At 36.5% G+C, this 23,955-nt stretch overlaps 3 protein-coding genes and 1 long non-coding RNA gene across 6 annotated transcripts in view; 3 read left to right on the top strand and 1 right to left on the bottom strand.

Moving 5' to 3' along the window:
- LOC131952974 (putative E3 ubiquitin-protein ligase HECTD4) overlaps positions 1–5,271 on the top strand; it is a 95,618-nt gene extending 90,347 nt beyond the window's left edge. For both annotated transcript variants that reach the window (XM_059315936.1, XM_059315937.1), the window contains exons 65-67: positions 4,059–4,254; positions 4,721–4,940; positions 5,046–5,271. In XM_059315936.1, the coding sequence (XP_059171919.1) occupies positions 4,059–4,254; positions 4,721–4,940; positions 5,046–5,182 (553 nt within the window). In that variant the 3' untranslated portion in view covers positions 5,183–5,271. The remainder of the gene's footprint in view (positions 1–4,058; positions 4,255–4,720; positions 4,941–5,045) is intronic.
- Positions 5,272–9,033: 3,762 nt separating this feature from the next.
- On the top strand, positions 9,034–15,850 carry LOC131952997 (uncharacterized). 2 transcript variants are annotated; one of them, XR_009388582.1, is made up of 7 exons: positions 9,034–9,092; positions 10,736–10,833; positions 10,993–11,022; positions 11,953–11,991; positions 13,911–13,988; positions 14,112–14,144; positions 15,719–15,850. It is a non-coding gene; the product is annotated as an uncharacterized LOC131952997 (long non-coding RNA). The 2 variants fall into 2 exon arrangements; XR_009388581.1 differs by lacking the exon at positions 9,034–9,092 and adding an exon at positions 9,424–9,533.
- LOC131952995 (thioredoxin domain-containing protein 17) lies at positions 15,618–21,499 on the bottom strand. Its single transcript, XM_059315972.1, has 4 exons — positions 21,236–21,499; positions 18,611–18,692; positions 18,145–18,226; positions 15,618–17,058 (listed from the first exon to the last, which is right to left on the bottom strand). Exons 1-4 carry the CDS (start codon positions 21,369–21,371, stop codon positions 16,990–16,992), a joined length of 369 nt encoding a protein of 122 aa, XP_059171955.1. The 5' UTR covers positions 21,372–21,499; the 3' UTR covers positions 15,618–16,989.
- Positions 21,500–21,787: 288 nt separating this feature from the next.
- LOC131952972 (vitamin K epoxide reductase complex subunit 1-like protein 1) lies at positions 21,788–23,742 on the top strand. The gene is made up of 3 exons (XM_059315933.1): positions 21,788–21,999; positions 23,099–23,208; positions 23,389–23,742. The coding sequence occupies exons 1-3, from the start codon at positions 21,788–21,790 to the stop codon at positions 23,613–23,615; spliced, it is 549 nt and encodes a 182-aa protein (XP_059171916.1). The 3' UTR covers positions 23,616–23,742.
- Positions 23,743–23,955: the final 213 nt, after the last annotated feature.

Raw genomic sequence — 23,955 nt, forward strand, 5'->3', positions numbered from 1 at the left:
GTCTGTGTTGAATGTCCAGTTGGTTCAAGTTTTGTCCCAGGTCTGTGTTGAATGTCCAGTTGGTTCAAGTTTTGTCCCAGATGTTGAATGTCCAGTTGGTTCAAGTTTTGTCCCAGATGTTGAATGTCCAGTTGGTCAAGTTTTGTCCAAGGTGTGTGTTGAATGTCCAGTTGGTTCAAGTTTTGTCCCAGATGTTGAATGTCCAGTTGGTCAAGTTTTGTCCAAGGTGTGTGTTGAATGTCCAGTTGGTTCAAGTTTTGTCCCAGATGTTGAATGTCCAGTTGGTTCAAGTTTTGTCCCAGATGTTGAATGTCCAGTTGGTTCAAGTTTTGTCCCAGATGTTGAATGTCCAGTTGGTTCAAGTTTTGTCCCAGATGTTGAATGTCCAGTTGGTCCAAGTTTTGTCCCAGATGTTGAATGTCCAGTTGGTCAAGTTTTGTCCCAGATGTTGAATGTCCAGTTGGTTCAAGTTTTGTCCCAGATGTTGAATGTCCAGTTGGTCAAGTTTTGTCCCAGATGTTGAATGTCCAGTTGGTTCAAGTTTTGTCCCAGGTCTGTGTTGAATGTCCAGTTGGTCAAGTTTTGTCCCAGGTCTGTGTTGAATGTCCAGTTGGTCAAGTTTTGTCCCAGATGTTGAATGTCCAGTTGGTCAAGTTTTGTCCCAGATGTTGAATGTCCAGTTGGTTCAAGTTTTGTCCCAGATGTTGAATGTCCAGTTGGTTCAAGTTTTGTCCCAGATGTTGAATGTCCAGTTGGTTCAAGTTTTGTCCCAGATGTTGAATGTCCAGTTGGTTCAAGTTTTGTCCCAGATGTTGAATGTCCAGTTGGTCAAGTTTTGTCCCAGATGTTGAATGTCCAGTTGGTCAAGTTTTGTCCCAGATGTTGAATGTCCAGTTGGTTCAAGTTTTGTCCCAGGTCTGTGTTGAATGTCCAGTTGGTCAAGTTTTGTCCCAGATGTTGAATGTCCAGTTGGTTCAAGTTTTGTCCCAGGTCTGTGTTGAATGTCCAGTTGGTCAAGTTTTGTACCAGATGTTGAATGTCCAGTTGGTCAAGTTTTGTACCAGATGTTGAATGTCCAGTTGGTCAAGTTTTGTACCAGATGTTGAATGTCCAGTTGGTCAAGTTTTGTACCAGATGTTGAATGTCCAGTTGGTTCAAGTTTTGTCCCAGATGTTGAATGTCCAGTTGGTCAAGTTTTGTCCCAGACGTTGAATGTCCAGTTGGTCAAGTTTTGTCCCAGATGTTGAATGTCCAGTTGGTCAAGTTTTGTCCCAGATGTTGAATGTCCAGTTGGTCAAGTTTTGTCCCAGATGTTGAATGTCCAGTTGGTTCAAGTTTTGTCCAAGGTCTGTGTTGAATGTCCAGTTGGTTCAAGTTTTGTCCCAGATGTTGAATGTCCAGTTGGTCAAGTTTTGTCCCAGACGTTGAATGTCCAGTTGGTCAAGTTTTGTCCAAGGTGTGTGTTGAATGTCCAGTTGGTCAAGTTTTGTCCCAGATGTTGAATGTCCAGTTGGTCAAGTTTTGTCCCAGGTCTGTGTTGAATGTCCAGTTGGTTCAAGTTTTGTCCCAGATGTTGAATGTCCAGTTGGTTCAAGTTTTGTCCCAGATGTTGAATGTCCAGTTGGTTCAAGTTTTGTCCCAGATGTTGAATGTCCAGTTGGTCAAGTTTTGTCCCAGGTCTGTGTTGAATGTCCAGTTGGTTCAAGTTTTGTCCCAGACGTTGAATGTCCAGTTGGTTCAAGTTTTGTCCCAGATGTTGAATGTCCAGTTGGTTCAAGTTTTGTCCCAGATGTTGAATGTCCAGTTGGTCAAGTTTTGTCCCAGGTCTGTGTTGAATGTCCAGTTGGTTCAAGTTTTGTCCCAGGTCTGTGTTGAATGTCCAGTTGGTCAAGTTTTGTCCCAGATGTTGAATGTCCAGTTGGTTCAAGTTTTGTCCCAGATGTTGAATGTCCAGTTGGTCAAGTTTTGTCCCAGATGTTGAATGTCCAGTTGGTTCAAGTTTTGTCCCAGGTCTGTGTTGAATGTCCAGTTGGTTCAAGTTTTGTCCCAGGTCTGTGTTGAATGTCCAGTTGGTTCAAGTTTTGTCCCAGGTCTGTGTTGAATGTCCAGTTGGTTCAAGTTTTGTCCCAGATGTTGAATGTCCAGTTGGTTCAAGTTTTGTCCCAGATGTTGAATGTCCAGTTGGTCAAGTTTTGTCCAAGGTGTGTGTTGAATGTCCAGTTGGTTCAAGTTTTGTCCCAGATGTTGAATGTCCAGTTGGTCAAGTTTTGTCCAAGGTGTGTGTTGAATGTCCAGTTGGTTCAAGTTTTGTCCCAGATGTTGAATGTCCAGTTGGTTCAAGTTTTGTCCCAGATGTTGAATGTCCAGTTGGTTCAAGTTTTGTCCCAGATGTTGAATGTCCAGTTGGTTCAAGTTTTGTCCCAGATGTTGAATGTCCAGTTGGTTCAAGTTTTGTCCCAGATGTTGAATGTCCAGTTGGTCCAAGTTTTGTCCCAGATGTTGAATGTCCAGTTGGTCAAGTTTTGTCCCAGATGTTGAATGTCCAGTTGGTTCAAGTTTTGTCCCAGATGTTGAATGTCCAGTTGGTCAAGTTTTGTCCCAGATGTTGAATGTCCAGTTGGTTCAAGTTTTGTCCCAGATGTTGAATGTCCAGTTGGTCAAGTTTTGTCCCAGATGTTGAATGTCCAGTTGGTTCAAGTTTTGTCCCAGGTCTGTGTTGAATGTCCAGTTGGTCAAGTTTTGTCCCAGGTCTGTGTTGAATGTCCAGTTGGTCAAGTTTTGTCCCAGGTCTGTGTTGAATGTCCAGTTGGTCAAGTTTTGTCCCAGATGTTGAATGTCCAGTTGGTCAAGTTTTGTCCCAGATGTTGAATGTCCAGTTGGTTCAAGTTTTGTCCCAGATGTTGAATGTCCAGTTGGTTCAAGTTTTGTCCCAGATGTTGAATGTCCAGTTGGTTCAAGTTTTGTCCCAGATGTTGAATGTCCAGTTGGTTCAAGTTTTGTCCCAGATGTTGAATGTCCAGTTGGTCAAGTTTTGTCCCAGATGTTGAATGTCCAGTTGGTCAAGTTTTGTCCCAGATGTTGAATGTCCAGTTGGTCAAGTTTTGTCCCAGATGTTGAATGTCCAGTTGGTTCAAGTTTTGTCCCAGATGTTGAATGTCCAGTTGGTTCAAGTTTTGTCCCAGATGTTGAATGTCCAGTTGGTTCAAGTTTTGTCCCAGATGTTGAATGTCCAGTTGGTTCAAGTTTTGTCCCAGATGTTGAATGTCCAGTTGGTCAAGTTTTGTCCCAGATGTTGAATGTCCAGTTGGTCAAGTTTTGTCCCAGATGTTGAATGTCCAGTTGGTCAAGTTTTGTCCCAGATGTTGAATGTCCAGTTGGTCAAGTTTTGTCCCAGATGTTGAATGTCCAGTTGGTCAAGTTTTGTCCCAGATGTTGAATGTCCAGTTGGTTCAAGTTTTGTCCCAGATGTTGAATGTCCAGTTGGTCAAGTTTTGTCCCAGATGTTGAATGTCCAGTTGGTCAAGTTTTGTCCCAGATGTTGAATGTCCAGTTAGTTCAAGTTTTGTCCCAGATGTTGAATGTCCAGTTGGTCAAGTTTTGTCCCAGATGTTGAATGTCCAGTTGGTTCAAGTTTTGTCCCAGATGTTGAATGTCCAGTTGGTCAAGTTTTGTCCCAGATGTTGAATGTCCAGTTGGTTCAAGTTTTGTCCCAGGTCTGTGTTGAATGTCCAGTTGGTTCAAGTTTTGTCCCAGATGTTGAATGTCCAGTTGGTTCAAGTTTTGTCCCAGATGTTGAATGTCCAGTTGGTCAAGTTTTGTACCAGATGTTGAATGTCCAGTTGGTTCAAGTTTTGTCCCAGGTCTGTGTTGAATGTCCAGTTGGTCAAGTTTTGTCCCAGATGTTGAATGTCCAGTTGGTCAAGTTTTGTCCCAGGTCTGTGTTGAATGTCCAGTTGGTCAAGTTTTGTCCCAGATGTTGAATGTCCAGTTGGTCAAGTTTTGTCCCAGATGTTGAATGTCCAGTTGGTTGAATTGTTTTAACGTGATGTTCCTGACAGCTGGCATAACCGCCAGACATTCCTGGAGGCCATCAAGAGACTGAGACTGAGGGAACTGTCCAGCAGCCACAGGGTGGCAGCCATCATCACTGGACTCTCAAGTCTCCTCCCATACCAGGTCATGACACTCATGACACCACTTGACCTGGAAATTAGGACCAGTGGACGCCCGCACATAAGTCTGGACTTTCTTAAGGTAAGACAACACAGTTGAGATGTGTCTTGGCTAGCAGTTGATGTCCCTGTCTATTGATGCCTGTATTTGAGATGTGTCTTGGCTAGCAGTTGATGTCCCTTTGATGCCTGTATTTGAGATGTGTCTTGGCTAGCAGTTGATGTCCCTTTGATGCCTGTATTTGTGATGTGTCTTGGCTAGCAGTTGATGTCCCTGTCTATTGATGCCTGTATTTGAGATGTGTCTTGGCTAGCAGTTGATGTCCCTTTGATGCCTGTATTTGAGATGTGTCTTGGCTAGCAGTTGATGTCCCTTTGATGCCTGTATTTGTGATGTGTCTTGGCTAGCAGTTGATGTCCCTGTCTATTGATGCCTGTATTTGAGATGTGTCTTGGCTAGCAGTTGATGTCCCTTTGATGCCTGTATTTGTGATGTGTCTTGGCTAGCAGTTGATGTCCCTTTGATGCCTGTATTTGAATGTCTCCAGTCCCACACCATGTATCAAGTTGGACTGGTGGAGTCTGACTCACACATTGAATACTTCTGGACGGCCCTCGAGTCCTTTAGCCAGGAAGAGTTGACGAGGTTCATCAAGTTTGCCTGTAACCAGGAGCGTGTGCCCCACACCTGCCCATGCCAGGAGGGTGGACCAGACTCAGCCCATGTCCCACCATTCCCCATGAAGATTGCTCCACCAGATGGCACAGGTGAGATCTAACATTTAGTTACAGGTATGAGAACATGTTTGTATAGTTGTTTGATGGTTTGAACTTGTAACCCCCCCCCCCCCTCCCCTGATGTAATTGCTTCAGGTCCCCCAGATGGGCGCTACATTAGAGTGGAGACGTGTATGTTTATTGTCAAGCTGCCTCAGTACAGCAGCCAGGAGATGATGACCCAGAGACTGCGCTATGCCATCAACTGCAGGGAGGACCCACTCAGTGGCTGACCCAAGTCTGATGATTGGCTCTTTACTTTCTGATATCCAATCCATGATGTGCTTCACATTTTTCTCATTAAATGTTCAATCTTACTCAAGCCATGGGATTTGATTCTTTCAAACAATTGTGTTCTTTTCTGTTGACATTTGAAAAGTTCACTTGGACTATGCATTGTTTGGATCTTGTGATGTTTTTTTTTTTTAATTTATTCATGATTTTTAATGACAGCCACTTCGAGCAGTCGTTAAAAAATTATAATCATATCCAATGTTTCCTTGCAACAATTCAAATGTTTACTTTCTTTCAGCACAACTCAAAAAAAAAGTTTTTTTGTTTCTATTACATTTTTTGTGTTATTGTACAATTTTTTTTCTACGCATTACTGAACTTTGAACATCCAAGCCTGAATGGGTTCAAATGTCTGAAGTTATGGTTCAGTTGAATTGAAAGTGTCTGGCTCATGAGATAAACCTCAGCAAGTGCTGTCTGCCAGCAGAGAGAAGCTGTCCTATACATCCAGCCCAATGGAAGCAGATTGAACAAGTCCAAAGTTTGGGCCAATTAAGTTGTCTTTTGATCACATCCTGGATAAACTAATTCTTCAAATGTTTGATGTGCATCAAAGTCAAAATTTGATCCCGCTCACAAGTTTGATGTAACTATCATTAGGATTCCACACCTTATGTTAGCCCTCCAGCTGTTGGAGCTAGAGAGCTACAAAAGAGAGGTGAACCTAACTCATAATGTGGTGGTGGGGGGGGGTGACCTAACTCAGCTGATAAGAATGTAGATACTATTCAACTTTGCCAGTCTAAAACTTGTGCCAGTGTTGGCCATAATGGGGGGGGGGGGGACCTAGCAGTCAAGTAATATTTATGTGATTGAGTTTTGCCTGATTTAGCTAGAAAGGCTGGTGTGTAGATAATGAATGCCTTAAATGTAAAATTAGTCTGTACATAAATAGTTGTGTCAATTTTCTCAAGATGACTATGATGTGGTACACCATATCTGCACATGTCTGGGGGTACCACATGTGGCGTTGTGAACCCACAGTCCATGTGCTGTTGTTTGTTTTTTTTTGTGCAAATTTTCTTATTGCTTTACATAACTCAGGCTATTTTTCACTTTTTGCTATTTATTTAAACAGTTTAACACAAGAGAAAGTGACGTTAAATCTTTGGAAGCTTCACCAATTTTTCATTGATGTATCAATTATTGTATCATTTTGATATTCCTTTATGAAAGTTGACTGTGTTTTGATAATCCTTCAGGTTTTGTATGAAAGTTTTGTTATAATGTGGCACTGAGGTGCACACAAAACAGTTTCCTTGTCACAGAATTTCTTTAAGCCAGATTAAGTGTACGGTGTATTCGTTATTTATTTCTTAATCAATTTGTGCATAAATATCTGTATATATAATAAAGTAAATTATAACTGAAGAAAACAACTTGTCACATTCTTCCTTTACATAACAATCTGTTTTTCTACCTTATTTTTACTTTCTCGCATACAGAGTATAGTAAAGTCAGTAAAGATAAAGTATTATCATCATGCACAAAAATTATGTTATACATACTGTATACAAAATATAATTTAATATAAAGGATGTATTGTAATCATGAAAAAATCTAAACCCAGGTTTTGACACAACCTTCTAGTGCCAGAAAAACCTAGTTTTGTCATCATGTCAGACTATGGAAACATAACTTGAGTATTATTTCAGTTATGTTGACCAAAGTTCATACATAAGTATTATATCAAATTTCTTGTTTTCCATCAATGTTTGCGCTATTTCCTATAACCAGGAGTGATACATACTCTAGTTCCAGTCTCTTTAAGAACACTTGAGGGCCATTTAAGTTGGGCTGACAAAATTTCACATACAAGTGTGCACAGGTTTATCTCAACCTCTGAATGATTTTGAATGGTCGCAAATGGTACTTTACTCCTTTAACACGATAACTTCAGAACAGCTTAAGTTACCTAGGTGAAATTTCATATATATGTAAAAAATCTTATTCTTGGATCACTTACAACTTTTTAGTGAATTCATATTTCTTGTTTCCAAAAACACTAAAATACCCAATAACTAATAATTTGAATACTATTTCAGTTAGCTAAACAATGATAGTTTTTGAAAATGAAAAGGGATTAGAAGTGCTAGAAAATTAAATAAGCCTAGCCTATATATTTTACAATTGTTATTATAGTTTGAGTACATTTGAATGGCTGATGTGATCACGAGCTTCATCATTATCCAAGTTTTAAAATGCAAAAAGACTAATATATATATTCTACATCAAAGTTGGTCATAGGGCCTAGCCCTAGAGAGATGCAGACTAGATCTAGATTTTAATTATTTTTCTTCCTAAACAATGACTATCTTGAGTAAAATGTTTCTTATTAAATTTTTATTTTAAAAAGGGTCTTGCTTAAACAATAAAAACAAGGTTGCTCAATTTTATCAACACTACAGCACTTAACGAATTAAATGGTTTTTAAAAATGAAAGCTAACTCCTGGTATTCAAAAATAGAGTTATTGCTCTCTTCTAATCTCTTTATGTCATTGTTACTGAACAAATTACCGAGGCCGACAAATGTACAACACGATTGTGTCAAAAATGAGTGATTAGACTTAGACTAGACACCTGACTTATAATAAGTCATAATTATATTTTTAATTTATTTTATACAATAGATCTAGATTCTAGATTAATCTAGATCATCTAGATCTATTGTATTTCTATTGATCCCTGTGGAAAATAAACGTGGTTTTGGGGGATGAATTGTTATTGTTTACTGTAAATTTATAAATACTAAATTAGTAACACTAAATAAGCCTAGATCTAGGCCTATACTATTTATCTGATAATTTGTGAGAGTTCGAGTCCCACACCCATGTCAACAAAATGAAACACTAATCTAGATAGACGAGACGTGTCTGGTCAGGCTGTTTCAAAATTTAACTTCAAAACTAAAGAAGTGGTCGGAATTAAATGAACATGTTGCCGAATAATATATTTGGACCATATGCATTAAAAAGAATTTAAAAACAAATGCCGCATGGTTGGTTTGATTTTTACTGGTCTGGGTCAGGTTAATAATTCCATGGGAACAAAAGAAAATCAACTAAAATGTATCATTCTCAACATGCCCACCTCAATAGCACTCCTGTGCGCATCTACAATAAGTAGTGTAGCATTTTAAAAGTTTTGATTAGTAATGGAGAAATGGATCGTAAATTATAAATTTTAGTGACTTAAAAAAAGGTAATGTGTAAAATAATTTTAATTACACAATAAAAATCCAACCGGAGCAGTCAGTGGCGTCGCTAGTTCGGGTATAACCCGGTGCGGCAACTCAACTCATGGTGTCTCCCTACCCCAAACAAAAAAAAGTATATATGTATATATATATATATTATATATATATATATATATATATATATATATATATATTATATATATATATATATATATATATATATATATATATATATATATATATATATATATATATATGGGGGGGACACGGGTTGGCCCAACATTTGATTGATTCTATCTATAAAGTATTATTAAAAAATAACCATCAAAATTGTTCTAGGGATTTGCTGACAAGAACGTGTTTTTCGTTATGGTCCGCCCCATTAAATCTAGAATATTGGCTATGTCACGCACAAGACAACAGAACTATCAATCAAAACGTTTCAAACGATCGCGGCAAACACTTGTAGAATGTGAGACATCGTGAGACCAATCTATGTAAAACAGTTATTTTGTTTTGATTGGCTTTTAAGTTATTTGTCACACACACACACACACACACACACACACACACAAAACACTAACGCCGTTCAGGCACCATAAAACCCCCACAAAATGTGGACAGAATAAATAAAGTGCTGTTTACAAATGTGGTAAGCTGCACTTTTTAAAATCACGCTACTAGATCTAGACAATGGCGTACATTTCTTTCCTGTGATCTTAAATTACTGCTGCTGTAATGGTAAACATATTTGAAGAGATGTTTATGTTTGTTTGTTTTTTAAATATAGAACTGCCATACACAATATGCTTTGAGTAGTAAAGTGTGTTCTATGACTGAAGTATTTAAATAAAAGTACGCACCTCCATCTTCAAATGAAACAAACGATGATGGATGAAGACAGCTCGAGTTTTCGACAACATCCATTACACCTTTATTACCTGGCTTGCAGCTCTCTTTCTTTTACTTGCTTTTCCCACCCTCCCCCCGCCTCAAAAACAACTTGAATGACGGTTATTTAAAGCGAGTGACTCAAATTTCAGTCCTCAATCGTCTTGATATCTGTATTGAAACTATTTCTTTACATCTTTAAGTAAGTGTGCTTTTTTTGTTTTATTTATTGGCAGTTACTAGATCTAAATAATATATATTTTTTTACCACGTTTTCTTTAACTTGCTTTCTCTGTGTGTTTATTTATTTATTTGTTTGTCTTTCCAATCCAATCTTGCGATCGAAATTTCTGGCACTTCCCAGTTAGCTAGCGCGCTGAAATTTTCAGGGAAGCTTTCTTTTGGATGACCATTGAATATTCAATTGTTATTATTACTAAATTGATCAATGGAAACATTTTATTGAGCATTTTAGACCGCTATATAATCTATATATATAATTCTCCTCTGCTAGCCATTACAAAAAAAAACCAGCGACGCGTACCTCGCGCGCAGTGAAGCGAACGATCACATGTCGCCACAGGCTTAGGGGCAGAGAATTTAGCTTGAACCGAGTTTAAACTTACAGGAGGTAGGCCAGTTTGGGGGAGACGATATGGTCGAGTGGTTGGGCACACGATTGCTATCCCACTCGACACGGGTTCAAATCTATGTGTTCTAGTCAGTAACGTATTCAAACAACGTGTTTTTTACGAGTTGTCTTTTTACGAGTTGTCTTTTTACGAGTTGTCTTTTTACGAGTTGTCTTCGTTTACCCAAAAAAAGTGAAAAGATAAAATCGATAGCAAGATTTTAATGCAAACAAACAGACAAAGACTAAAAAGTAGAAAATAATAATCATTAAAAAAGTTTTTAAAAACCCACGTTTTCTGATTGAACTAAAAAGTAGAAAATAAATGCTATAGGCCCTACATCACAATAATGCAAGCGATCACTCTACTATAAGCGAGCAAAAACGTGGGGCGCCGTGATTTTCTTACAGTTTCTAATACTGTTGACTCTCTACAAGCTCCCTAATAAAAGTCAATAGTATTATCTAATCAATAGTAATATAACTTTTACTTCGGCGCCCCACGTTTTTGATCGCTTATAGTAGAGTGATCGCTTGCATTATTGTGATGTAGGGCCTATAGCATTTATTTTCTACTTTTTAGTTCAATCAGAAAACGTGGGTTTTTAAAAACTTTTTTAATGATTATTATTTAAAAATCTGAATGTTATTAAAATACTAAATAATAAGTGGCACAACCCTACAAATATTGTTCATTGTATGGGACATTATAATTATATCTATTGCACTTATATCCATTGCACTTAATATTTTGAATTTAAATTTACACCTAGGTAAAAAGAAGAAGACAACAGATAATTTAGACAAGAAAGAATGAAAGTGGTTATCGTTCTTTGCCTACTGGCTCTTGTCACATTAGCATCAGCCTATTGTAAGTACCGTCCGCTTGAGTGCAAACTTAAATTGCTTCAACTACAGTTCATGCAATAATAATTAGGAATTATTTAAAAACTGACGATGAGAAAAAAATTAATTTGATACTATTTATTATTGTTGCAATGTTAATTTGATTTTCTAATTTTCAAAACAGATAATAACATTGGGCAAGGTACAGCACATGGTGAGAAATTAATTAGGAATAATTATCCAATTATGATACTTTAAAATATTTTGCCAAAACTAGGGACGTTAATACTAGATTTAGGTGTAATTTACTTTATTTGCAAAGTTTTGTCAATTTTTAAAATAAATGCTGACTGACTAAAACACAGTTGAGCAAAATTTTAATTATGAATTAATTAATTCGACCATCACTGCTCTTACTTTATCAACTGCTACCATCTGCCATGGACAAATAAGGTGACCACAATAAGGCATTTAACTTTATACACACACATTATACAGATACATTATAGAGGTACATTATAGAGATCAATTATACAGATAAATTATAGAGATACATTATAGAGATATGTGAGGAACTATTTTTAGCGCAATGTCCATACTGGCAAAAAAAAAAATTGCGTAAAACTCGTCATTTCTGGATGGATGTATGGATGTGTGTCCGCAGCTTTAAGTCGTATCTCCTCCTCAACGAAGCAATATCGAGGACTAGTTCCAAAAGCAAATATGTTAAGCAAGTTCCAAGGATGATTGTGGGCCAAAAAAAAATCCCGGAATTCCTTCCTGGATTTCCCGGAAAAGCCAAAAAACCTCGAACAAATGCAGTTTTTGGTCCATATCTCGGCAACCAGACCACTTAGCGACTTGAAACATTTACCAATCGATTCCTGTCATAATTTAGAACAATATTGCCGAAGAAAGTTTTCAAAAATATCCTTTCGTTCGGTCACAAATTTTTTTTTTTAAATTACATAAACACCTACAAACCGATTGTTCTCCTAGCTTGAATGCACCCCATATCTATTTTTAGATAACATAAGGAAATTGCGCTTAAATTGTCACTAGACTTTTTATTAACTTGTTTTGGTTCCTTTCAACACAAAACAGAATTGTGAAGAACTCAATTTTTTTCCATCGTTTTTTTAAGGGTATGCACCACTCAGTGGCCTAGGGCGAATTCCCTTCTGTAAGTATCCATCTTTCTATTCCCTTTTGTAAGTATCCATCCATCTTTCTATTCCCTTCTGTAAGTATCCATCCATCTTTCTCATTCCCTTTTGTAAGTATCCATCCATCTTTCTATTCCCTTCTGTAAGTATCCATCCATCTTTCTCATTCCCTTTTGTAAGTATCCATCCATCTTTCTATTCCCTTCTGTAAGTATCCATCCATCTTTCTCATTCCCTTTTGTAAGTATCCATCCATCTTTCTATTCCCTTCTGTAAGTATCCATCCATCTTTCTCATTGCCTTCTGTAAGTATCCATCCATCTTTCTATTCCCTTCTGTAAGTATCCATCCATCTTTCTCATTGCCTTCTGTAAGTATCCATCCATCTTTCTTTTCCCTTCTGTAAGTATCCATCCATCTTTCTCATTGCCTTCTGTAAGTATCCATCCATCTTTCTATTCCCTTCTATAAGTATCCATCTTTCTCATTCCCTTCTGTAAGTATCCATCCATCTTTCTATTCCCTTCTGTAAGTATCCATCCATCTTTCTATTCCCTTCTGTAAGTATCCATCCATCTTTCTTTTCCCTTCTGTAAGTATCCATCCATCTTTCTTTTCCCTTCTGTAAGTATCCATCCATCTTTCTTTTCCCTTCTGTAAGTATCCATCCATCTTTCTTTTCCCTTCTGTAAGTATCCATCCATCTTTCTTTTCCCTTCTGTAAGTATCCATCCATCTTTCTTTTCCCTTCTGTAAGTATCCATCCATCTTTCTTTTCCCTTCTGTAAGTATCCATCCATCTTTCTCATTGCCTTCTGTAAGTATCCATCCATCTTTCTTTTCCCTTCTGTAAGTATCCATCCATCTTTCTTTTCCCTTCTGTAAGTATCCATCCATCTTTCTATTCCCTTCTGTAAGTATCCATCCATCTTTGTCATTGCCTTCTGTAAGTATCCATCCATCTTTCTATTCCCTTCTATAAGTATCCATCTTTCTCATTCCCTTCTGTAAGTATCCATCCATCTTTCTCATTCCCTTCTGTAAATATCCATCTTTCATGTTGTGTGGAGTGGTTGTATCATGTGGTGTGGAGTGGTTGTATCATGTGGTGTGGTTGTATAATGTTGTGTGGTGTGGTTGTATCATGTGGTGTGGTTGTATCTTGTGTGGAGTGGTTGTATCATGTTGCGTGGTGTGGTTGTATCATGTTTTGTGGTTGTATCATGTGATGTGGAGTGGTTGTATCATGTGTGGTGTGGTTGACTCATGTGGTGTGGTGTGGTTGTATGATGTTGTGTGGTTGTATCATGTGATGTGGAGTGGTTGTATCATGTGGTGTGGAGTGGTTGTATGATGTGGTGTGGTTGTATCATGTGGTGTGGTTGTATGATGTGGTGTGGTTTTATGATGTGGTGTGGTTGTATCATGTGGTGTGGAGTGGTTGTATCATGAGGTGTGGAGTGGTTGTATGATGTGGAGTGGTTGTATCATGTGGTGTGGTTGTATGTGGTGTGGTTGTATCATGTGTGTAGTGGTTGTATGATGTGGTGTGGTTGTATCATATGGTGTGGAGTTGTTGTATCATGTTGTGTAGAGTGGTTGTATCATGTGGTGTGGAGTGGTTGTATCATGAGGTGTGGAGTGGTTGTATGATGTGGAGTGGTTGTATCATGTGGTGTGGTTGTATCATGTGTGTAGTGGTTGTATGATGTGGTGTGGTTGTATCATATGGTGTGGAGTTGTTGTATCATGTTGTGTAGAGTGGTTGTATCATGTGTGTAGTGGTTGTATGATGTGGTGTGGTTGTATCATATGGTGTGGAGTTGTATCATGTTGTGTAGAGTGGTTGTATCATGTGGTGTGGTTGTATCATGTGGTGTGGAGTGGTTGTATGATGTGGTGTGGTTGTATCATGTTGTGTCACCTATCTTGTCAGATGGGGGAGGCTACAGAGGGAGGTACTGGGGAGACGGCCCTGGAGATGACTGGGACGATGCTTACGACAACGGAGGATGTAAGTTTAAATTTTTTTAGCAATCATTCAACACTACTAGCATGGAACTATAAGATATCTACATTTTGTTGTACCTAATTTTGTTCAACTTTTATTAAACTTGTATAAAATAAATAATTTCAGACAGGAGGTTTTACAGATCCTGGTAAACCTGAGGTAATTATAGCTTTAACATCCCCCCATTGTGTGGTTGGCAACAGAGGGTTGGACTGGTTCAGTGCACCTGATGACTCCAGGGCCGAAATCCTGGGCCAGGAAAGGTTGGGTGATTGTAACGGCTGGCGCTGTCACAATAACAGCTGATGATGTCACAATAACAGCTGATGATGTCACAATAACAGCTGATGATGTCACAATAACAGCTGATGATGTCACAATAACAGCTGATGATGTCACAATAACAGCTGATGATGTCACAATAACAGCTGACACTGTCACAATAACAGCTGATGATGTCACAATAACAGCTGATGATGTCACAATAACAGCTGACACTGTCACAATAACAGCTGATGATGTCACAATAACAGCTGATGATGTCACAATAACAGCTGATGATGTCACAATAACAGCTGACACTGTCACAATAACAGCTGATGATGTCACAATAACAGCTGATGATGTCACAATAACAGCTGATGATGTCACAATAACAGCTGATGATGTCACAATAACAGCTGATGATGTCACAATAACAGCTGATGATGTCACAATAACAGCTGACACTGTCACAATAACAGCTGATGATGTCACAATAACAGCTGACACTGTCACAATAACAGCTGATGATGTCACAATAACAGCTGATGATGTCACAATAACAGCTGATGATGTCACAATAACAGCTGACACTGTCACAATAACAGCTGATGATGTCACAATAACAGCTGATGATGTCACAATAACAGCTGATGATGTCACAATAACAGCTGACACTGTCACAATAACAGCTGATGATGTCACAATAACAGCTGATGATGTCACAATAACAGCTGATGATGTCACAATAACAGCTGATGATGTCACAATAACAGCTGATGATGTCACAATAACAGCTGATGATGTCACAATAACAGCTGACACTGTCACAATAACAGCTGATGATGTCACAATAACAGCTGACACTGTCACAATAACAGCTGATGATGTCACAATAACAGCTGATGATGTCACAATAACAGCTGACACTGTCACAATAACAGCTGACACTGTCACAATAACAGCTGACACTGTCACAATAACAGCTGATGATGTCACAATAACAGCTGATGATGTCACAATAACAGCTGATGATGTCACAATAACAGCTGATGATGTCACAATAACAGCTGATGATGTCACAATAACAGCTGATGATGTCACAATAACAGCTGATGATGTCACAATAACAGCTGATGATGTCACAATAACAGCTGATGATGTCACAATAACAGCTGACGATGTCACAATAACAGCTGATGATGTCACAATAACAGCTAATGATGTCACAATAACAGCTGATGATGTTACAATAACAGCTGATGATGTCACAATAACAGCTAACGATGTCACAATAACAGCTGATGATGTCACAGATAATGATAAGCTACTGGAAGATATATGTGAACAAATTGAAAACAACAATATATATTATTTGAAGCATTTCATTCAGTTAGTATATTAAAACATTAAAAGAATTTAAGAGTATACATAGTTGTAAACATCTTTATCTCTTTACACTTTCTCCACAGGGAACTATGTAAAACTAAATGCAACAAACAGATGTAAAAATGTTAAAGAGAAATCCTGTGGTGATGACAAGATCAGGAGAGATACATTCTGCAGACAACCCACAAACCCATTTTTGAATGACAACTGTAAACATTTATATATAAATATAATGAATGCATCTCATGAATAAATTGTTCTATCAAATAATGATACATTCATTCACAGTTTTCAATTATACAAAACAACCGGTACATTAATTTAAAAGGTGAATCCATACAACTGGTAATAATCCATAAAGCTGGTTATAATCCATAAAGCTGGTTATAATCCATAAAACTGGTTATAATCCATACACTGAGTAACTCACCTTCTGCCCAGCATGGAGGCTCTGCTAAAGAATGTCTAACTACATGGCTGTAAACTGTTTGGCATAAAGTTATTACAATAATTAAATGCTTTTTTTTTTAAATAAGTGACATACAACATAAACACCATCTTAAAACTGAATCCATAAGTTCAATAAAACTATCAAGCACCCTTGGTTAGCATCTAATTATATTTTGAACCTACTATGTTGTGGTTGTGAAGGCAATGTTTGTGGATAATAGATTAGGGTAGCGCCCCTTTGTTTACATTATTTGGTATGCAGTGTCCACAAATATGTCAGCAACCTAGGAACATATTTGATAATGTGTTACAAACTGTAAGAGTAGATAGACTCTTGCACATTGTGATCTATATTAAAAAAAAAAAAAGGATCCAAAAAATAAAACCCAAACGTACTTGAATGTAGCTACAGAACATTAGAGTTGATCCTGATTGGATTTGATGTACATTTTAACTAATTACACATTACCTGGGTCATCTATCTTTACCCGGGTCAACTATCTTTACCTGGGTCAACTATCTTTACCTATGGTCAACTATCTTTACCTATGGTCAACTATCTTTACTGGACTAAAAAAAAAGCACAAGCATATGTTAACGACACAAAAAGTTTACCACTTCCAATGAAAGGTTTTACTGTAAACATCTGCCTTATAAATCCATTTTTAACTCTTCTCAGTGAATGGCATGTATTTAATCATAATATTCCAAATATATATTCCATACTGTACTAAAATAAGTACACTATCATTTTTTTTACTACTTGTCTGAAATGAATGAATGAATGATGTTGGCAAATTATTCCACATTGACATAAAGACAAGAAATTAAAATACAAATTCATGTTAATATTGAAAAACTATAGCAAATTTGACAGAGAAACCTAATCTCCTTGACATGTAAACTAATTGTCTTCAAACAACATTTCAACCAAATCATCCTTGGCACACTCTGATTCTTCTAGTCTGTGGGGCTGAACATGAGGAAAAATAGAAATCAATGCCATTATACCCTACTCCATGTAATTCCATAGTTTTTTAGTTTTTAACACAATCCATCTAAAAGTATGTGCATCTGTACAAGATGTCTATTAAAAAGTTCTAGTATTGACATATCAAAGATAAGCAAAATCCTATTCTATACGGAACACTAAGCAATACTTAACGTTTCTAGACTGATCTTCAAACACAAAGTTAATCCCATATAAAAGATGGATGGCTGAATTGAGCGGACAACTCAAGCAAAGACTACACTTGTGAATTAAGATTGATCTGTGGGTGGTCAATATACATCAGGAACAACAGCACTTGTTGTATTGACGCTAAAGTGACAGACCTTGTGACAAAAAGCACCTCGCCATGCCTGGCGCTGAGCTAGGCGCCGATAAGTAAGCCAAGAAGTAGGCTATAGATCTACTTGTGATGAGTGATTAAAAAATTGTGATATTAAGGGTGCATAACATGACAGTTTTCAATTAGTAGTTAACTAGTGTTGTTTTTTTGTGTGATACGGAACTTGTTTTAAATAAAATGTAATTAACCTCAGAAAATCTTTAAAATGGTTGTAGGGAGCACTGTGTACACTAATGGTTTGAAGTCATAGCTAAAGGTACGTTTGTAGTCATAGCTAAAGGTACGTTTGTAGTCATAGCTAAAGGTACGTTTGTAGTCGTAGCTCAAGTTTGTAGCACTCAGTAATCATCCATTCATGACGTCAATACAAATTTTGGACCCCCGTCTCAATTTGATAAAGTCTAAAAACTGCCACCCTCTAGTTCATAATCTCTTTTTATTTTATTGTCTGTTTACTCGATGCATTAATTTTATGACGATAGATAAATTTATTTACAGATGGAGCAGAGGTTTTTTAAAAAATTTGTACATTTTATGTATGTGGTAAGAGTTTTTGTTAGTTTTAAAATATAAGTATTTAGCCTAGATGTAACATTCAACATGCAAATATTGACACATATCCATTAATCACTTTTTTCTGAGGACATCATAAATGAAGTAACCCTGAAGACATAAAAAATAGACAACCCTTTAAAATTAATACTCACTGAGCCAATCCTAACAAGTGTAGGGACACATTTCACCTTTAACTTTGGATCTTTGCGGAATTCATTGTTCATGTTTTTCCAACTAGTTTAAAAAAGATAATGAACAAAATATAAACTCCTTTAAAAAAAGAATAGACTTCGAAGTTCAATGAAAAATTACTGATATTAATTAAATCAAAGAAATCACAAACATAATTCATTTTTATGAATATATAATTATAATTGGTCTTTTCAACACAATTCACTAAGGAACATGATTTCTACTAGACATAGAATAAGGTCGGCACCCACCCATAAAAATGTCTTTATAGTTATAAGTAAAGTAAAAACTCATTTCAATCTTCAGAGAAAAAATGATAATCTTTTTCCTGAACAAAAGTGGTGAGCAGTTGGACAGAACTGGAAAAAACAGTGAGCGCAGAAAAAGATGCTGCCTTTGTTAAAGTGGGAGTTGAAGAAAACTTACTAGTCTCTGTCCCCAACATGGCAGTGTATCAACACTGCATCTTCTGGGGCCTTGTCAAGGTTACGATTTATAACTGGCTCGGCTGTAGGAAACAAAAATCAAGTTAGGTCTTAAAATTTCGCAGAATAATAATTACATTCTTTAAATGCCTGGCTTTGTCTTTATTTACTCATAATAAATTATTACATTCTTTAAATGCCTGGCTTTGTCTTTATTTACTCATAATAAATTATTACATTCTTTAAATGCCTGGCTTTGTCTTTATTTACTCATAATAAATTATTACATTCTTTAAATGCCTGGCTTTGTCTTTATTTACTCATAATAAATTATTACAATCTTTAAATGCCTGGCTTTGTCTTTATTTACTCATAATAAATTATTAGGCCCAGAGTAGCTGTACAGACAACATGCCTCGTTATGAACACCTCAGTAACTCTCACTTTCAAACATAATTGCAATGTTTGGATGTGTTATATAGAAAGTTAGCATTGGATGTGTTATATAGAAACATAGCATTGGATGTGTAATATAGAAACATAGCATTGGTATGTAATATAGAAACATAGCATAGGATGTGTTATATAGAAACATAGCATTGGATGTGTTAATGTTATATAGAAAGATAGCATTGGATGTGTTACATAGAAACATAGCATTGGATGTGTTACATAGAAACATAGCATTGGATGTGTTACATAGAAACATAGCATTGGTAGTAAATATGTCCATCCACGTCAAATTTTATTCCATTGAATTACCCGCTGAGAGATATGAGCGATTAAAAGCAACCCGAGATGTAGGCGGCCATTTTGTTGTAGTCGGGACGAGCAAAGCCTCATCATTATTTCGTTTTTTTCCCAGAAAAAAGTGAACTAATATTGAATAGGATAGGCAGGCCAAAGAAGATTAACTCTACATAATAAATAAAATTAGTGTTTAGGCCTACATTTATATTAGATTTTAATTGTTCAAAATACTGAAATGGTAAAATAAATTGTTCTTTAAATTCAAACTACACGTTTTCTTGTCAAATGTGCACAGCATTGATTAAGTAACCAAAAATTAAAATTCCTAATTTAAATAGTAATAACTTGTAGTTATTCTCGCTAAATCTAAATTTTACTCAATTGTCAATTTGAACATAACCACTTAATATTAAACATCCAAATTTAATCCATTAGGCACTCATTTTGAGGGTGTTAGCTTATTTTAGACTAAATTACTTAATTTAAAATTTATTGTCACTCACGCTACTCACAGCTATGTTACGACACACCTCTCCATAACAACCACCCTTGTGTTTGAAGCTACAAAAAGCCATAAATCCGGTTTGACTTTTTAACTGGCTTTGGACAAGAGTTCCTCACTAGTGATCAACAAAAAGTGGTCACGTGGTTGTTTTTTTTTTAAATTTGGTTGTCATTTTCTTCGCCTGTCTTATAAAAAAACGGCTCATAATATTTGATTTATTTTTTCATAGACTGATAAACCTAATAACGCTTCAGTGTGGAAATCAATTTTATACTATGGAAATTTATATTTAAAAAGTTTTAGCATTTTTAATGAAACCAAGTTTTAAATTTAGCTTTCATTCTCCAACATAAATTTTGAAATGCTTTTCCGACATATATAGCCCTGCCACCTATAGTTTGTAGTTATAATGTGAAAACCCTACCATTTTGCTCATGGTAAACATTTTTTAAAAGTAAATCATAGAAGGTCACTGGAATTTGGCTGAAAAATCGTCTGAAGTAATGTGTCTGGTCCTGACGTTATATTGTTGTTAGCAACCAACCCCACCTCCAAGTAGCAAGTAATACTAATAAATTGGGAGCCTACAAATTAGGCCTCCATTTAGGGCTTAGGCCTAATGATTTATTTAGGGTAATTGGTAACCTATCGTTTTAGGTATGTAAAATCGCCCGCGGCTAGTAATGTACAAAAAAGTTACCTCATTGTCAAGGCTATAATAGAAGTATATTGTGATATATTTGTGTCAAATATTATAGATGGCTAAATATATCAATATAGTTTGAATACATGCCAGAAATTAACTTTAACAGCAGTGTTTGCGAAGAAGATTTGCTATATAAACAGCAGCCATTTGTAAAATAGAGTGGCTTCCCCTGAATCTTGCGCTACAAGTTTACAAAAAAAAAACTTAAACAAGATGGCTGCTATAGTAAATGTCAATGGTTGCATCTGTTGGAAACATCGCTAGTCTTTTTTAAATACTGAAAAGTTTTAATTCAGTTGTTTAAAAACAGGTAGGCCTACGCCCTACATGAATGATGAATGAAACAAGGAAACATTTTTGTATTTTTTAAAACAAAATCCTCCTCAAAATGTGAAATTATTAAAATTTAAGGAGTCACCTGTTTTTCAAATTACTAGTCGCGGACGATTTTACGTACCTAAACCGATGGATTAGGATTACCGGGTAATTTTAACTTAGATTTGATTTAGTTAGGCCTACCCTCAAATTTAGTTAGGCCTAGTACTACTACTAGTGTCTGAAATATTTTAAATGGATCTCTAGTTTTCATTAGTATAATATAATGTTTCTCGAGAATGCATAGATCTATCGGTCTATCAAATAAAAATAGCGAATGCATGCCTTGCCTTTGGTACAATCTGGACACCAACTGACACCACTTTCATCTGGGCTACCACTGAATAAGACGAATACAGAGCCCTTCATTCCGTTCAATGTTTTAGTCAAAGCTTCGTAGCCATGAACAGTCAACAGACGAACCATGTTTGATCTTTAATTCTTCACTGTAAACCTGAACTGATTCTGATTAAAATTTTAAATGATAAAAATTAGAGTCTTTCGTGACGGGTTGTGGTGTGGTCACGAGTAGATCAGCTGTGCAGTAGAAAAATGAAAATAAATAAATATTTTACTAAACTTTTCTTTATAAAAGCGGTCTAAAAGTTTAACTTGGTATTTTTTTTTTAATGAATAACAGTTTAAATAATAATTGTATCTTTAAAAAGTCATTGTAATAACAAAAGAATTAAATTAGTGTAATAATACATAAAATAATATTAAAAAATACAATAACGAATTATTATTTTTAATATGTTCCAGATCTAGTAATAGATGTTGATATGTTCAAATCTGTTTTGATCATATTGTTAGTTTAGTAGTGTAACTTTTTAAGAAAAAAAATGGCCCCCTCCACATCTAAAACAATCATTCATACACCTCTACCAAGATCTTCTAAAATTACAAGAAATATAACTCTATTGTTATGTTTATTAGGACTCTGTTTATCTATATTTGCTTTGTACATAGAAGTTCTCAAAGAAAAAAACCCAGACTATGTTGCATTATGTGACATTAGCGGTTATGTTTCATGCTCACGAGCATTAACCTCAAGGTAAGTCATTTTTGGGTAATCTATCGTTTTACTAAGGTACGTAAAATCGGCCGCGACTAGTAATGTGAAAAACAGGTGACTCCTTACATTTTAATAATTATTTCACATTTTGAGGAGGATTTATGTTTTGAAAAATACAAAAATGTTTCCTTGTTTCATTTATGTACCTGTTTTTAATCAATTGAATTAAAACTTTTCAGTAATAAATGAACACCAGCGATGTTTCCAACAGATGCAACCACGCTCATTTACTATAGCAGCCATCTTGTTAAAGTTTTATTTTTATAGACATATAGCGCGAGATTCAGGCGGAAGTTACTCTATTTTACAAATGGCTGCTGTTTATATAGCAAATCTTGCTTGCAGACACAGCTGTTTAAAGTTAATTTCTGGCCTATATTGATATATTTAGCCATTGATTTAGGTTTATTATTCATTTATCTATAATATTTGACACAAACATATTACAATATACTTCTATTACAGCCTTGACAATGAGGTAACGTTTTCGTACATTAATAGCCGCGGCCGATTTTACGTACCCAAAACGATAGATTACCCATTTTTGATTTCATTTAAAATTTAATCTATGACTATGATACTTAATAAAAAATCAATTACACTTTTTAAATTGTTTGTTTATACTCTACGCTTTTTACAAGTACAACAATTCAAAGTGTTACATTAACAATTTGGCTGAATATTTCTCCCGCTGACAAAATTATATCAATTCACAATGTGATTCTCCACATCTCCCTTAAGGCTAAGGTGTCCAGTTGTGAGTCATCTTTTTCCTTGAGGACAAAGCGTGTAATGTCTAGTGAAGACACATGTATTGGACAAAGTGTGTAATGTCTAGTGAAGACACATGTATTGGACAAAGTGTGTAATGTCTAGTGAAGATACTTGTATTGACAAAGTGTGTAATGTCTAGTGAAGATACTTGTATTGACAAAGTGTGTAACGACTAGTGAAGACACATGTATTGAATATAATCTCCTAATTTTGTCCTAATCTGGCTAAATTTTGTCATTTCTCTTTTTATGAAATATTTTTATTTCACTTGTTTTTACTAAACAAAACACTTTGACATTCTCAGGTATGGTAAAGGTTTTGGATTGGTTGAGAAAATTTTTTCCAACACAAGTATCTTAAACCAGCCAAATACAGTGTATGGTATGGCCTACTACACATTCCAAGCTACTCTAGGTAAGTCTTGTACCAGACTGTGTCTTGTACCAGACTGTGTCTTGTACCAGACTGTGTTGGCTACAAGCTACTCTAGGTAAAGTAGGACTGACTGAATGACAGCTTGCTGTGTTGGACAAACTAGTTTTATAGTTTGAAGTCCCATGATAAAGTTGAGCCAAATTTTTTTCTGTTTGCCAGCACTGAACCCATCGTCCTCGGCTGCTGTGGTGCAGACAGTGTTCAGTGTTGTGGCCAATTTGGGCTCCGTCTATCTGGGCTACATCCTGGTCTACATCATCAGGGACTTGTGCATCGTCTGTGTCTCCACGTACATCATCAACTTTTGCATGCTCATTGTCATCCTGGTCAAGCTGAAAAACTCTGCAGTGGAGGATATCAGGAGGTCACAGAAGAAGAGGAAGTAGAGTCACACACAACTGGACGTGATGAAATCTTGAGTCACACACAACTGGACGTGATGAAATCTTGCATATCTTTCTCTTAGCACTAACAAATGTCAAGAAATGAACAATGAGAAAAGTATTTGTGTTGTTGAAGTCAGTAGATAAATACAAATCTGAGGACTTGTTGTGGTGTGGGCTCAACTGGTGTGTGGGGTGGGGTCAACTGGTGTGTGGGGTGGGGTCAACTGTTGTGGTGTGGGGTGGGCTCAACTGGTGTGTTGGGTGGGGTCAACTGTTGTGTGGGTTCAACTGTTGTGGTGTGGGGTGGGGTGGGGTCAACTGGTGTGGGGTGGGGTGGGCT

Source organism: Physella acuta, unplaced genomic scaffold, assembly GCF_028476545.2.
Source record: "Physella acuta isolate Inbredline_101_S28 unplaced genomic scaffold, ASM2847654v3 ptg000897l, whole genome shotgun sequence".
Taxonomy (NCBI): Eukaryota; Metazoa; Mollusca; class Gastropoda; family Physidae; genus Physella; species Physella acuta.

Coding starts and splice junctions, on each gene's coding strand:
- LOC131952995 (XM_059315972.1), bottom strand. CDS start 21,371: ATGGTTCGTCTGTTGACTGTTCATGGCTACGAAGCTTTGACTAAAACA. Junction 18,693..21,235: donor GTGTCCAGATTGTACCAAAG/GCAAGGCATGCA, acceptor TGTTTCCTACAG/CCGAGCCAGTTATAAATCGT. Junction 18,227..18,610: donor CATGTTGGGGACAGAGACTA/GTAAGTTTTCTT, acceptor TTTTTAAACTAG/TTGGAAAAACATGAACAATG.
- LOC131952972 (XM_059315933.1), top strand. CDS start 21,788: ATGGCCCCCTCCACATCTAAAACAATCATTCATACACCTCTACCAAGA. Junction 22,000..23,098: donor TCACGAGCATTAACCTCAAG/GTAAGTCATTTT, acceptor TGACATTCTCAG/GTATGGTAAAGGTTTTGGAT. Junction 23,209..23,388: donor CACATTCCAAGCTACTCTAG/GTAAGTCTTGTA, acceptor TCTGTTTGCCAG/CACTGAACCCATCGTCCTCG.